Source organism: Pan paniscus, chromosome 7 (genome assembly GCF_029289425.2).
Source record: "Pan paniscus chromosome 7, NHGRI_mPanPan1-v2.0_pri, whole genome shotgun sequence".
Lineage (NCBI taxonomy): Eukaryota > Metazoa > Chordata > Mammalia > Primates > Hominidae > Pan > Pan paniscus.
In genome coordinates this window covers 121,339,372-121,355,993 of record NC_073256.2, presented here as the reverse complement: position 1 = coordinate 121,355,993, position 16,622 = coordinate 121,339,372, and the positions used below count along the sequence as shown (strand labels likewise).

At 33.6% G+C, this 16,622-nt stretch overlaps 1 protein-coding gene across 49 annotated transcripts in view; it reads right to left on the bottom strand.

The window, feature by feature from the left end:
* Window positions 1-16,622, bottom strand: part of RIMS2 (regulating synaptic membrane exocytosis 2) — a 743,118-nt gene that overhangs the window by 253,814 nt on the left and 472,682 nt on the right. For 27 of the 49 annotated variants that reach the window (XM_055116827.2, XM_055116838.2, XM_055116828.2 and 24 more), the window contains one exon: window positions 11,130-11,246. In XM_055116827.2, coding sequence (XP_054972802.2) covers window positions 11,130-11,246 — 117 coding nt within the window. Of the gene's footprint in view, window positions 1-2,333; window positions 2,400-11,129; window positions 11,247-16,622 lie in introns of all 49 variants that reach the window. The other 22 variants (XM_034966469.3, XM_055116819.2, XM_055116823.2 and 19 more) reach the window with 1 other exon arrangement.

Genomic DNA, 16,622 nt, shown 5'->3' with positions numbered 1-16,622 from the left:
TGCTGGGTATATATTCATGAGAAAGGAAATCAGTATATTGAAGAGATACCTGCACTCCCATGTTTACTGCAGCACTATTTACAATAGCCAAGATATGGAATCAACCTAATTGTCCATCAACAAATGAATGCATAAAGAAAATGTGATATATATACACACAATGGAGTATCAGCTAAAACAGAAAGAATAAAATCAGGTATGAAATGCATGATTAGCAAGATGAATGAAAATGGAGGACATTATATTAAATGAAATAAGCTAGGCACGGAAAGACAAATATTGCATGTTTCCACTCATATATGGGAGCTAAAAATTGATCTCATGGAGGCAGTGAATAGAATGGTAGTTACCAAAGACTGGGAAGGATAGTAGAGAGAAGGAGATGAAGAGGGGTTGGTTAATGGGTACAAAATATTTTTTAAAAAAACAAAGGAACTTCATTCTTACAAATTCTACCCATATTGTCTAGGTCACTAGACTTAGGTCCTCAAGAGTTTCTGTTGCACTAGGGCAAGGCAAATACTTTAATACATATAAAATAAATATTACATATACATGTAAATATACATAGTAAATCCTACATTAGATATTTGATAACTTGCTTGTGGAAACAGATTTTAACATGTTATATTTTAATATAAACATTAATGATCTCTGTTTTCTCAGCACAAACCAAATTGTGGCACAGAAAGACAATTCATAAATGTCTTCCTCAAAATGGGCCAATTAGGCCGAAGTTGAGAATTTGGGGAAAAGTACAAAATTGAGATGATCAAGAACTAATTCTAGCTACATTGCTGAATGGAAAAACTAAGTAACATGAAGTAGATAACCTATCTGTTGATAACTGAGACTAAGAAAATACAAACTATTGAAAAAGTGATGTGATATGACTTTAACTTAGCATGAAATGAAGAGACACCAGAGTATATACAGTAAGTCTATAATCAGTAATGTCTCATTCATGTATGTCACCCACCTTTAAAAAAGGTTTAGCCAATTATCAAAATACAGTTATATAACTACTTTTCCATATTTTTGTAAGGTAAATGTATAATTACTGAAAGTAAAAAATAGTCGGAATGCAATATATAGCAACAGTAAAACAAAAAACAACAAAAGATAATTATTTAGGATTGAAGCAGAATAACAAAAAAGAGTGAAAAAATGCAAAAGAAAATTAAATATAGCAATAACCATTATCATATAATAAACTGGAAGGCACTAAATTTCAATCATATTTGCTGAAAGACATTACAAAAGTTATTAGTAAATTACTGTTGCTATTACCTCTTATGTTTCCTTTCACATTAACCCACATAAATAAAATACTTATAAATTTACTCTTTAGTTTTTAATCATTTTTATAAACTCTTTTATTATCAACTCTTAGTTAATTTCATAGGGATGAAGGAAGTCACACATAACTCCAAATCACTTAGAAACAACAGTCAAGGTGACCAACCATGGCACATAATTCCTAATTTATACTAGCTAAGCCTTCCACCACATTATTTCTTTACCTAAAGGATCTCAAATGTTGTCACTGGCTCAGATCTCTAAATCTCCATACAGCCTTGAGAACTTTTCAGATTTTAGAGATCTTCTCTCTCTCTTTTCTTTCTAATTAACCCCTCTTTCTAGTTAACCCCTCTTGCTATTATATGCCAGGTAACTGAGATTTCCCTCCAATGTAAATTATATTTCCTTAAGGCATTGTAGCTGTACTATCTATGATTCACTGCAAATTCCCACTTTGGAAAGAGAAATGGTGGTAGGGTAGAAATGACAAGTGTTTTCTCACAGACTCAGTATTCTCTGCAGATAAGGATTATCTACTACGACAAAGGAGTAGATTACAGCCACCTCTGACAAGGCAACCACAAACAAATCAGTTCAACCTAAGCACTTCAAGGACAGATTCCTCTACTCTGGAGGTGGGAAAGTGAGTTTTCAAGACCTATGCCATCTAAATACCTAATTATGGACTCTGCTGAGGAAGGTGAGTAGTCAACTGGAGTTAATTTAAAGATAATACTCTTATTCTATATTTGTAGATAAATAGAGAGTTAACTGTAATTCCTGATGAACTAAATTTTTAGAATCACCAAAGAGATTCTCCTAATTTACAAAAGGGACACTGTATTTTTGATGTCCTACTACAATTAGTTAATACGTTTTATTTCATGTTATTTTATGTGGGTGATATTTCTATATTTCATTAACAAACATATATGTATATACATAAAAACAGAAATAAAAGTGAACTATATCATATCAATACACAGGCACAAGCAATTCCACAAACAGACTCAATTGTAAGAAAAATATACCTGCCATCCCTGTGATGATGGTCAATGGTCTGACTGTATCTGGAGCGAGGTAGAGTAAGAAAATGACTGCAAGCATGGCAGAAACAAGAATATAAATAAGACTCAAGAAAGAAGTGAAAAAAAAGTATAGTTTAATTTAAAAAGTGAGATTTTAAAAGATAGGCAGACAGTAAGCAAAGCACATGGAAACTGTTATTGGAAAGCTTGCCCCCTCCTCCCAATGTTCACTGTAATATGACAGTGCCAAAGGTTAAAATATTCTAAATATTTTAAAATAAAATGCAACAACAATATAACATTATCAGTTATTACTCAAACATCTTTAGCACCACCTAGAATATGTTATATGATAGAGATGCTTTACCATTTTTTATGAGGAAAGATGAGATGAGAAAAATAAAATAAGCAGAAAGTTTAAGAAGGAAATAATAAATGAGGTAATTTCAAATACTTATAAAAGTTGGGAAATTTAAAAGGTAACTATTTCTCTTTTAATTATTAATAATTAAAAATAACTACAAAGGGCCTTAACAATTCCATTTAATAAAGAGTAAACTGATCCAAATTACTTTGATTATTAATTGTATTTATTAAATTTATTGGGTGCTATTCATTTTTCCATTCACTATGTTTATTATGTATTATGTATTACATGCTATTGGCTTTGCTACCTTTCACGCCTCATAACTACCATAAGCAATCCAAGCAGCACACTGATCTTTTACCCATCTCTTCTTTCCACAGCACTAATTTAAAATTTCCTACTTTCTTAGAACCTTTAATACTAAAACAATTAATCTTAGCAGATTATCATTATGTTTCCATAAACAATGGAAATGAACCTTGAACTCTCTCAACTTCCACAATTCTATCTCTAAATATAAAGTAAACATACATTTAAATCTTCACTTGTCCTTGTCTTCTGCACCAAAAGAGATGCCTCTACTTGTAATCCTGCTTCCCATATGACCTTGCTTCATTTATTATTCCCTTCCTCAACTGCACTTAATCCTAAAAATAAAACCCTTGCTAATCTTTCCTTCCTCTCAAGCCACTGTATCTCGCTCATTTTCTTTTCAACATAGAACATCTTAAAATACATATCTACAATTCTTGCCACCTCTGCTAGAGTTTGCTTTCATGCTTTAAGCTTACTGTAATTTGACTTCTGCTTCTACCACACTCTCGAAGCTATCTTATGAATGTGCAATTCCCCCAAAATTCTTTCGTCTCCTCTTAATCCTCATCATACTCCACTTACCTTTGGTATTAGACATTGATTTTCAAACCTCTATTTTTTAATACTCTCTCCTTTTTTGGTTTCTGAAACCTCTCTAGCTATTAAAAATAGTCTTTATTTAACTTATAGTTCAGTTCATATACACTGAACTATATGCTGAGTACTCCATTAAAAGCTTTGCCTACATTATCTCATTTACTTCTCATAACAACTCTTTGAGGTAGGTTCTACTATTCCCACTTTTGCACAGACAGATAAACTGAGGCTATGAGTGCTTGTTCAGAGCTATATAGTAAGTGGCAGGACTGGGTTTCAAACTCAGGGCTTTCTTAATTCAAAACTCAGGCTCTTAACACATTTGTACATACAGCCTGGTCTCTCACCTATATGAGTGGTTCTTCATGCATTTAATGTACTGGATTTCCTTTCTCTGTAGAGAGGCAGTGGTTTTCCAAGATTCATTTCCTGATCTTATATTCCAACATGTTCTTTCTAAATAATGCAATTGCTTTTATGGTGTAAACAATAACTCTGCTTTATTACTGATTATTCTTTGGGTTGCACAACACTTTTCCATCTGCTTCTGGGCTCTCCACATAATGCTTGAGTGACATGTAGACACTTCAGGAAAACATATGTTCATTGTGAGACTAGAACAATACCCTTTGCCTATTTATGCGGAGGTTCAAGCAGTGGTTTTCAAACTCTATTTTTTTTTTAGCAGATCACTTTTTTTCCAAACAAAATTTGATATAGAATCAATATACAGTAATCAAATAATATCAGGATGATGCTGGCTAAAGAGAGTAAGAAGCCTAGATCTCTATCCATTTGGCCTCATTTTTACCTGTCATAGCAGTCTCTCAGGTACCTCTACAAAACACAGGAGTCCATCATCTCTAAAGTCCCTTCTAATTTCTAACGTAATTCTTTAATCCCCCTTTGGAATTTAATATAATACTTCAGCTATTCTTTTTTGTAATCTCTTGCAATTCCAGCTTCAACTAAGGATTAAAATATTTATTTAATAAACCAAGTTTTACAGTCTCAAAATTTAACTCCTCCATTTCCTCATTTTTCACATTCAATGGATTTACAAGCCTTGCTTGTTCTGATGCCTAAATAACTCAGATTTCTCTCCTTTACCTTTTCTCCTGCCACCACCTTAAATCAGGTTTACTATGTCTATTGAAACAACCTTCTCTTAGGTCTTCCTACCTTCAGACCCCAGTCTTCCCCTGACTAAATACAATCTTCATCCTGTCTACAGAAGTTTATTTGCATATTATGCTTTCTGATCACATAGGTACCTTACTAAAAATCCTTCACTGGTTCCTGATATCAAAAAACAAGTATAAATTCCCTAAAAGTTCTAAACTACTTTCAATCTTCATCTTCTATCACTTTCCATTCCCCATACCACTGCCTCTTATCTAGGTACAACAGACTACCTAAGATTCTCTAAATTATCATGTGTTTTCCTGACTCCAAGAATTTGTTCATGTTCATCATTCTGTCAAGAATGCCCACCATTCTCCCTCTGTCTCCACTGCTTCACTTTTCACAATCTTATTCAATCTTTAAAGCCCAACTTCTCTGTGATGCCTTTTCCAGTTCACCCAATCAAGTAATTTTCTCTCCAATCTGTTCCAGTATTGTTATCCTTCTGCCACACAGTCTTCAACATTTTAAAATTAGTTGATATACGATAATTTGTCTGGCTAGACCAGGATAATGTCTGTTTTAAATCTTTGTGCACAATGGCTGACCCACTCAAATATATTTTGGATTGCACTAAAAAGTAAAATCAAAATTATACTGTTTTCACGATGAGCCTTCTCTCAAAAAAGAGCAGTGGTTCATATAATTATAGAAACATTCTAGAAACATAAACAGAAGATTATGAGCCTATGTAAGAAAATATTTAAAACAGTATACATAGCTTTATGAAGAAGAGAAATAATACCCAACAGTTGTGATGTTGGGCTTTACTGCTTTAAAAGGAATAGGTTTTCTCCAAAATTACTTAAGAATAACAGAAAATATGTAAATTTCAAAGCTTGTTAAAATTTATAAATTTATAAAATATATATATAAAATCATCCAATTTCTAATAGTTTCCTTGAAGAGTCTTATAATTAACTTTGTCCCTATAAAGCCAAAGCAGCCATTAAGCAAGAATCACCTTTATCAAGCATCAATTTATTTTATTTCTCTTTTCTGTCTCTAGTCATGTTAGTTCTTAACCTTATCTGGTCATGACCCTCCTTGAGATTCTGTTGAAAACTATAAAAACTCATGCATGAACATTATACAAAATTTACCATTGTGTTTTAGTAAGCCCTCTAAAATCTACCTAAGGTCCACAGCCATACTCAAGGTCCTTTGCTGCATCCACTTGGTACAACCTTAAAACATATTACACTTCTCCACTGAACCATGCTTACTTTTTTTCCAAAATTAATGGACATTATTAAATTTGAGCAATAAGTATGCATAGTGTCTTAAATATGCATAATGACTAAACAAATAAAGTAAGTTATATTAAAACTGCAGTTAGTCCAATCTGAGCAGTAAATCACTGTAAAAGAAAAAAATAGAAAAACAATACATTTACTAAATTTTAAAAAGCAAAAACAAAATAAAGAAGTCATAGATTCTAAGGCTCATGATAAAAAATTACTATTCAAAGTATTAAACTAGATTACTAATCCAATTTCTAGACACTTTGATTCTTAAGCAATATAACCTTTAAAGACAACACAAAATTATATTTATAATGAATTGTCCTTCCACTATATGAAATTAGCCGAATGTCCCCTTTAGGAATCACTTTAGTCCATACAAAAAAGAACTGCAAAAATGGGAGATAAAGTATTCCATTCTTAAGTAAAACTATAGCTTCCAAAAACCCTTACTTAATGCAAAAACAGTTTTTTATTCTTTTTTTTTTTTTTTTTTTGAGACAGGGTCTTGCTCTGTCACCCTGGCTGGACTGAAGTGGTGCGATCTCAGCTCACTGCAGCTTTGACTTCCCTAGGCTCATGCAATCCTCCCACCTCAGCCTCCTGAGTAGCTGGAATAAAAAAAAGGTGCACACCACCACACCTGGGCTAATTTTATTTATTTTTTATTTTTTGTGTGTGTTTGTGGAGATAGGGTCTCACTATATGGCCTAGACTGGTTGAGAACTCCTGGGCTCAAGTGATGTGCCTGCTTAAACCTCCCAAAGTTCTGGCATTACAGGCATGAGCCACTGTGCCTGGCACGTGTCTTTAATATTGTTAATGCTTTCCTTATGTTGTAGTCCCTACATTCTACTCAGTATGATTTAACTGTCTTAAAATGTTTCCGAAATACAGCAAATAAAATAAGTAAAATAAAACGTTATATTATTTTTGTAAAGTGAATTTTCTTTTTTCATTTACTTCATAATTTTAAACTATCAGAGATATGTTTCCTTCATAGTTGATAACTGAAAGGAAAAAAGAGACTATTCTTTTTGGTGAAATAGTTATGAGTATGAGTTACACTTTCTGGTAGCTGACTTCCTGACAAGGAACAGATAAATAGCATGAGTGTGTAAGGTATGCCAGTGGTCCATATAATAGGGCATTTTCCTTTTTAGAATATATATCTATTAATTGAATGTATAGGAGAAAAAAAGCTTATAAATTTATCTTTTGCCAACATTAATTGTATTCTTATGATGCTAAAAGTATACTCCATGGAAATAAATGCATCTAATGTATTTTGGCCTCCAGGATAGACATAAAAATGCATACTGTGGAGTACTTCTGACATGTTACAGAAATATTATCTAATACTCTATACTTATTCTAATAGTAAACTAATTCAAGTAAACAAAAAGCTCTTAAAATATATTTTTTTTTTTTGAGACAGTCTTACTCTGTCACCCAGGCTGGAGTGCAGTGGCGCGATCTCGCCTCACTGCAACCTCTGCCACTCGGGTTCAAGCAATTCTCCTGCCTCAGCCTCCTGAGTAGCTGGGATTATAGGCACCTGCCACCGTGCCCGGCTAATTTTTGTATTGATTTCTAATACTAAGGCCACATAGTCTGCCTCAGGAAAAATTATGTTCCTAGTTGTAGTAGTTACCAGGACTTATCAGAAAAACAATGGTATAAAAAGCGGTGGAATGGAAGTAGGAGATGAAAGATATGCTTAATAATTCCTTGTTTTAGCTGAGTCCTTGCATCCAGGTTACTAAATTACTTGTGAAGAATCTATCTACTTTGCAAAGCAGAATAGGATTTTGACTAATGATAACACAGTGAGATAGGCAGAGAAACAAAGACCTAATAAAAATTTAAAGTGTAAATTATTTTTACATTACCTATAGAAAGGATATAAATACTATATCTTCTCCTTACACCACCCAAGTTTAACCAAGTACTATTAATGAATATCAAATAGCATCTTTTCTCACTCATTATAGTCTATCCTTGCTCTTGGTCTTGCCTGAATAAACATGCCCATTTTTCAAGGTCCAATTCATGCCCTAAACAAACAAACAAACAAAAAACTACATGGGCCAGGCGCGGTGGCTCATGCCTGTAATCCCAGCACTTTGGGATACCCAGGCAGGTGGATCACCTGAAGTCAGGAGTTCAAGACCAGGCTGGCCAACATGGCGAAACCCCGTTTCTACTAAAAATACAAAAAAAAAAAAAATAAAAAAAATTAGCTGGACATGGTGGCACATGCCTGTAATCCCAGCTATTTGGGAGGCTGAGGCAGGAGAATCGCTTGAACCTGGGAGGCAGAGGTTGCAGTGAGCTGAGAAAACGCCATTGAACTCCAGCCTGGGTGACCCAGTGAGACACTGTCTCAAAAAACAAACAAACAAAACAACAACAACACTAAGTGAACTGGCTGATTTCTCTCTCTCTCTTTTTTTCTTGTTTACTAAGCACATTAAATGTAAATTATTTGCAAGTGAATATATCCTTTTAAAATGGTAAGGTTAAGGCACGTATTTTCAATACCTACTATACAATTGGAGGCAGTGTCATTTAATCTACACAACTCAATAAAGTTGATACAAGTCATTTAATCTACACAACTCAGTAAAGTTGATACTGATATTCTAATTTTACAGATAAGAAAATCAAGTGTCAAAGAGGTTAATTTTCCCAAAGACACAGGTAGCAAGAGGTTAAATCCTGCATTCAAAATCAAGGCCATTTGGTTTCAAATCCTATAAAAAAGATTCAATAAAATATTACATTCAATAAAATACTATTCTAGTCCAGTGCATCAATTCTTACTGACAAGAAAGGTTAGTCATTGTACCTCTCAAAAGACCTAAATTACTATTATTATCTCAAAGGAAATTCTCTCTTAGGCTTTTTAATCAACATTATTATTGATTAAAATGCTATTCATGAAAATTCACTGTAAGAGTTCTAGAGTATTCTTATCTTCTAAAAATCATAACGCACCCATATGCATTTTATTACCAAAACTCTTAGAATATTAAGATAAAACAGAGATTAAGAATTTGTTGCTTAATGTGACAGACCACATATATAATATTGAACTTTTAAATTTTTTATTCCTCATGTTAATAAATAATTACACAGATAAATAATATTAGAAATGGTTTTATATTTCTATTTAAATAAAATTCTATTTTATTTATTTGAAAAAAGGATTTAAGGCAGCTCACAATTAAGAGGAATTGTGATCTGGCATTGACAGTGCTCTAAAAGAGAAATAAAAACCACATGGATCAATTTTCTTGAAAACTTCAGAAAATAGTTATATGAACATTTTTGCTAAACTGAAAGATTTATAAATTTTTTAAATAAAAAATAAAAATATAATGATGTTTCAGTTGCAGACATAAATTGGGACAGACCATAAAAATGCACATTGTAGGATATCTCTGACATGATAATTACCTAATATGACCATATTAACTAATACCAAGGATTAATCATCTAGGCTTTAATAGGAAGCTTTGCTGCCATTAAACCTAGGGTCATTTGCCTTTAAATATTTATAAAGTATTATGCATTTGACATGATAGCAATCATTTTTATTTATAATTCTAGATGTTAATTTTATTTTTCTTCAAGATTTAGACAGCATTTATTTGTCTTAAAGAAAACAAAGTCCATTTTTTCATTAAAATAAAACTTTACATAAAATTGAAGACAGTTTAAATTCATTTCAGAATTTTCTCTCTCATCATTTCCATTAACAAACCTTCAAGGAACAAGGATTTTATGACTTGGTATATAAATAATTTCCAGAAACAATCAAGCTCATTAAAATGCTATATTAGGCAACTAAAATACCTCTTCATTCATCCTAATGACTCCTTTCAACTCCTAATCATGCCAACATAGTTACCCTTCTTTCTATTACAGTATTGTTCTTGATAAGCATCAACTTCTACAGGTAGCATGTCTATAATTACCCCTAAACACAGAGATCACTTTGAAAAAGTTAAGCAAATTAAAAGAAAATAAAATACTACATTAGCTTTCATTTATCACTAAAAGCAATATTAATTTAATAACTTCTTACATATAATTTCTTCTTAGATCTCAGGCACAAAAGCCAATACTTGTTAGACACTATTGAAGACTATGATAGCCCCTCTTTAGTTCTGGAGAAGTATACTAAATCACAGTGAAATTAAGCATGAATTAAGTATAATCTTAATTTAGACAAAAAAATTAAGTGTTTAAATGTAAACAGTAATTTCTCATATCAGCTTATTTAAAAGCCCCCAAATGTTCTTCCTAAAATCGGTTTAGGATGCATACAAAGGGACTTCTGAGTTCCTTCGTTATTTTATCATATCTTTGAATAGTTTGGGAAATATAATGGCATTTACTTCATGTATAACCAAAGCATGAATTAGAGAGTTTATTGATTTGCTTAAGTTAAAAATATTAATAGCAGCTAATGTAAGCATTGTAACATACCATGTTACTTCCAAGTTCGTGACATTTAATGGAGCAAATTCAGAGAGCTCTTCCAAATACAGCAAACAATCTTTAAGATGCTTAAAAGGTTTACTGAAAGCCATGAGGAAAAACCTCTTCATGAATCATAAAATGTTTCCTAAACAAATCAGACTCCGTCTCAATACTTCCATATGTGAAAAGTCACACCAATTTCTCTGATGAATGTAAAAGACTTTAAAATCTTTTGTCTCATGAAAGTATTTATATATATAATTGTTTATGACAAGGAAAAATAATAAAACATCTTGGTTTCACTATAATTAACATTATAATCATTTATACAGATTCACTAACTTAACTGGTTTGATTAAACCAAAAACAAAATGGTAGGAGAAAGATAATTTTGTTTTTTTCTTACCAGAGAAAAGGTTGTTTGTATTTATTTACCTTTAACAATGTGGCAGTCATAAGAAATAATGTAAGCATTGTAACAGAAAAACATTGTTTCAGAAACTAAGAAAAAGGAATATGTGAAAACATTTTATGGTAACCCCTTCCTGAAAGCAGTGATTATATTAATAATAAGGTCTAATAGTATTTAATCATATTTACCTGTCTCTATCTGGAGAATAATGGTCATCCATGACACGATGTCTATCCATTCGGCTAATTGTATTATAATGTCCGGTCGTAGTGCGGGTCCCTCGAAGCCCCTGTTCCACATTCCGACTAAAACAACAAGATCTATTAAATATCTTAGTAAACCATTTGAAACACTAAGAAACGAGGTTTATTTTAAAGCACAGTAGAAAAAGACAAAGTCACTATATGGTGAAGTCCAAATTTTGTTTTAATTAATTGCATCTCTAACTAAAGGTATAAGTTTCAGTGGAAGGTTGACAGTTAAGTAAGATTACTGCTACAAGAGATGCAGCACAAGGAGCTCAAATTAAACTAATAACAGTGGGGATATGATAAGGACTATCATATATCCTTATATATAACCATCATATGGATGACTACCAGGTCTCTAGTACTGATACTCAATAATATACTCAAGAGGAGAAGATTTGTATGGAGAAAATATGTTCAGTGTTAGACACATTTGTATATATGACCTATAGGATTGCAGATAGAGATGCCTCATAGGTGGTTGGACATGAGTTCGGAGCTTAGGGGAACAAGTCAAAATTTGCACACTTTGCGCCATCTCCCTTGATACCACTCTAGTCCAAACTACCATCTTTGTGAATATACCATAAAATAGCTACCTAGGCTGGGTGTGGTGGCTCATGCTTGTAATTCCAGCACTTTGGGAGGCTGAGGTGGGCAGATCACGTGAGGTCGGGAGTTCGAGACCAGCCTGACCAACATGGAGAAACCCTGTCTCTACTAAAAAATAAAAAATCAGCAAGGTGTGGTGGTGCATGCCTGCAATCCGAGCTACTCGGGTGGCCAAGGCAGAAGAATCGCTTGAACCCGGGAGGTGGAGGCTGCAGTGAGCAGAGATCCCACCATTGCACTTTAGCCTGGGCAACAAGAGCGAAACTCCATCTCAAAAAATAAAAAAGCTACCTAAGTAATCTCTGGCTTCAACTCTTACCTCATCCATGATGACACGCAACAGCCCTTTAAAACACAATTAAGACATGGCATGTCATATTGTAGGATGAAAGATAGGAGTCCAGTTTTTAATTTATTCCATTGGTGAGCTAATTTTCCTACCCTGTCTGACCCACCCCTTGCATATTAATTGTGGTGCCACTTTATCATCATATGTCAAGTTCACATACAAATATCGCTGTAAATGTATATATATTATTATTTTACTGTCGATTCCCTTCAATATGTCTATTTTGCTGCTGTTATTCAAGTTCCATCCTAGTTTTAATTATTTTTGCCTGCTGGCAAATTTTTCTCTTCTTTTTTCAAAATGGATTTATTGGTATGTCTTTATCCTTCCACATAATGCCTAGAACAAGTTTGTAAAATTGCACACAAAATTTTGATTGTTATGGCATTAGATTTATAAATTAATTTATGGAAAATTGATATCTTTATTATAGGAAGTAATTTTACCCATGCATAGGGCATATCTCTCATTAATTCCTTACCCAAAGTTTTACCTCTTACTTAAAAAGATCCTGTGAATTCTTAGTACATGAATTGTTGGATACTTTGGGTTACTTTTGAGAACAGTACTTATATTTTACTATATTTTCCAATTAGTAATTACTCATAAGTTGATCTATGGACAGCTACTTGACAGAACTCCTATATTAGTTTTAATATTTTGGTTATGTTGGGTTTCCTGTGGAGATAATCCTGTCATTAACAAATAATGATGGTTTTCATCTCTTCTCTTCCAATCCTGAAACCTCTTATTTCCTTTTCTCAACATTTTTCAGGACCTGAAGTACTATTTTAAACAGTGACAATATTAATGAACATCCATCTCTTATTTCTGCTATTAATGTAAATTTCTCTAAAGTTTTTCCATTAAGTATAATGCTTGCTTTATTAAGCCTTTATGAAGTGTAGGTGGTTCTCTTCTAGTTTAGTATCTTATGTGAATATAAGTTGAACAATAAAATTCTTTTTCTGCCTGTGATAAGATTTATTTCCCCATTAGTCCATTAATATGATGAATTACCATAACAATTTTTCTGGTGTCTCACTGACATGATTTAAATTCATGGTAAGGTTTACTTAAAGTAAGATTTTTTACATACGTTTGTAACTAAAATGGGCTTCTTAAGCTGGGCACAGAGGCACATAGTCCCGGTATCTGAGCCTAGAGGATTGCTTGAGCCCAGGAGTTCGAGTCTAGCCTGGGCAACATAGTGAGACTTTGTCCTTGAAAAAAAAAATGAAAAAGGAATACATATATATTTTATTATACTCTAAGAATTAGAACTAAGGTTATGTTAGTTCCAGAAAAAGAATTAGGCAACTTTCCTTTTTTATCTGTTTTTAGAGCCAGTTGTATAGAACAGATATTAGTTCTCAAAAACTTGCTTAAAACTTACCCATAGTACTTTTTAGTCTGGAATTCTCTTTATGGGTGGATGGGGGGAAGAGAGTAGTTTGTCTTTGAGTACCATTTCAACCTATTTGCTGGTTGTTTTTTTTTTTAATTTTATTTTACTGTTTTTTTTTTTTTGAGATGGAGTTTCACTCTTCTTGCCCAGGTTGGAGTGCAATGGCAGGATCTCGGCTCACTGCAACCTCCACCTCCCAGGTACAAGCGATTCTCCTGCATCAGCCTCCTGGGTAGCTGGGATTACAGGTGCCTTTCACCACGCCTGGTTAATTGTTTTGTATTTTTAGTAGAGATGGGGTTTCACCAGGTTGGCCAGGCTGGTCATGAACACTAGTTGTTATTTTAACTTTCATTTCTTCTTGTGTCAATTTTAATATTTTATATCAATTTCAGAAATTTAACCATTTCACCTAGATTAACAAATTTAATAACATAATTTCATAATGATTGCTATTTTAAAAGTCTTTTCCTTATCTGTAGTTGTTTCCCTTTTTCAATGTTTTATTTATTTATACCTCTCATTTTCCATGTACAATCCTTTTATTGTATTGATGTCACCAATCTTTTCAAATAACTAACTTGTGGGTTAACATACATTCTTATCTTTCACTTCTTTTTCTTACTGTCTGTGCCTCATTTTGTTTCAGTTTCACTGATTTTTCCCTAATCTTTATTAATTCCATCCTTCACATTTCTTCAGGACTTTCTCCATTGTTCTGTACTGTTTCCTAAATTCAGTGTTTATTTAGCTCTCTATTTTCGTTAAAAATTTTTTTGTCAAGTAAACATTGCACATATTTATGGTATACATGATGTTTTGATAAGTGTATACATTGCAGCATGGCTAAATCAAGCTATTTAACATTTGTACTACCTCAAATATTTATTCTTTTGTGTGAGAACACTTTAAATCTACTCTCTCAGAAATTTTCAAGTATATATTAACTATAGTTGCCATTATATACAATAGATGTCTTGAACTTATTCCTCTTGTCTAAGTGAAATTTTAGGTCTTTTGACCTATATCTCCCCAATCTTCTCACCCCACCAGGCTCTTTTATCTGCTTCAGAAACTGCAACTTTTTAGATTCTACATATAAGTTAGATCATGTGGTATTTATTTTCTATACCTGGCTTATTTCACCTAACATAATGCCCTCTAGGTTCAACTATGTTGTCAGAAATGATAGAATTTTCTTCTTTTTAGAAGTTGAATAGTATTTCATTGTGTATATTTACATTTTTATTACCTGTACATCTGTTGATGACAGTTTCATTCCATATCAATTCTGTTGTGGCTAACGTTGCAATGATCATGGGAGTGCAGATATCTTTTTTAATTTTAATTTTTTAACTTTGTGAGTACATAGTAGGTGTATGTATTTATGGAGTACAGGAGATATATTGATAAGGGCACAAAATACTTAATAATCCCAACATAGAAAATGGGAAATCCATCCCTTCAAGCATTCATCTTTTGTGTTACACAGAATCCAATTATACTCTTTTTTTTTTTTTTTTTTTTTTGAGACAGAGTCTTGCTTTGTTGCCCAGGCTGGAGTGCAGTGGCACAATCCTGGCTCACTGCAACCTCTGCCTCCCAGATTCAAGTGATTTTCCTGACTCAGCCTTCCAAGTAGCTGGGACTACAGGCGCGCACCACCATGCTCGGCTAATTTTTGTATTTTTAGTAGAGACGGGGTTTCACCATATTGGCCAGGCTGGTCTCGAACTCCTGACCTCATTATCCATCTGCCTTGGCCTCCCAAAGTGCTGGGATTACAGGTGTAAGCCACCGTGCCTGGCCCCAATTATACTCTTTTAGTTATTTTTAAATGCATAATTAAATTATTTTGACTATAGTCACCCTGTTGTGCTATCAAATACTAGGTTCTATTTATTATTTCTATTCTTTGTACCCGTTAACCATTGCCACATCCCCTTCACCCACTGCGACCCATCCCAGCCTCTGGTAATCATCCTACTAGTCTCCATCTCCATATGTTAAATTGTTTTGATTTTTATATCCCACAAATAAGTGACAACATGCAATGTTTGTGTTTCTGTGCCTGGCTTATTTCACTTGACATAATGACCTCCAGTTCCATCCATGTTGTTACAAGTGACAGGATCTCATTTCTTTCTGGCTGAATAGTACTCCACCATGCATAAATACATTTTCTGTATCCATTATGGACATGTAGGTTGCTTCCAAATCTTGGCTATTGTGAACAGTACTGCAACAAATATGACAGGGCAAATATGCCTTTGATATACTGATTTCCCTTCTTTTGGGTATATACCCACCAGTGGGATGGTGGATCATATGGTAGCTCTATTTTTAGTTTTTTGAGGAATCTCCAAACTGTTCTCCATAGAGGTTGTACTAATTTACATTCCAACCAATAGTGTACAAGGGTTCCCTTTTCTCCACATATTCACCAGCATTTGTTATTGTTTTAGGATATAAGCCATTTTGACTGGAGTAAGATAACATGTCATTGTAGTTTTGATTTGCATTTCTCTGATGATCAATGATGTTGAGAATCTTCTGATATGCCCGGTTGCTATTTGTATGTCTTCTTTTGAGAAATCTCTATTAAAATCTTTTACCCATTTTTTAACTGGCTTATTGGATTTTTTTCCTATACAGTTGTTTGAGTTCCTAACACATTCTGGCTATTAAGCCCTTCTGAGATGGATAGTTTCTTTGCAAATATTTCCTCCCATTCTGTGGGTTGTGTCTTCATTATTTCCTTTGCTGTGCAGAAGCTTTTTAACTTGATATGATCCCTTTTGTCTACTTTTTTTTTTCCTTTTTTGTTCTGAGATGGAGTCTCGCTCTGTCGCCCAGGCTGGAGTGCAGTGGCGCGATCTTGGCTCACTGCAAGCTCCGCCTCCCAGGTTCATGCCATTCTCCTGCCTCAGCCTCCCGAGTAGCTGGGACTACAGGCGCCCGCCACCACGCCTGCTATTTTTTTTTTTTTTTTGTATTTTTAGTAGAGACGGGGTTTCACCGTGTTAGCCAGGATGGTCTCGATCTCCTGACCTCGTGATCCGCC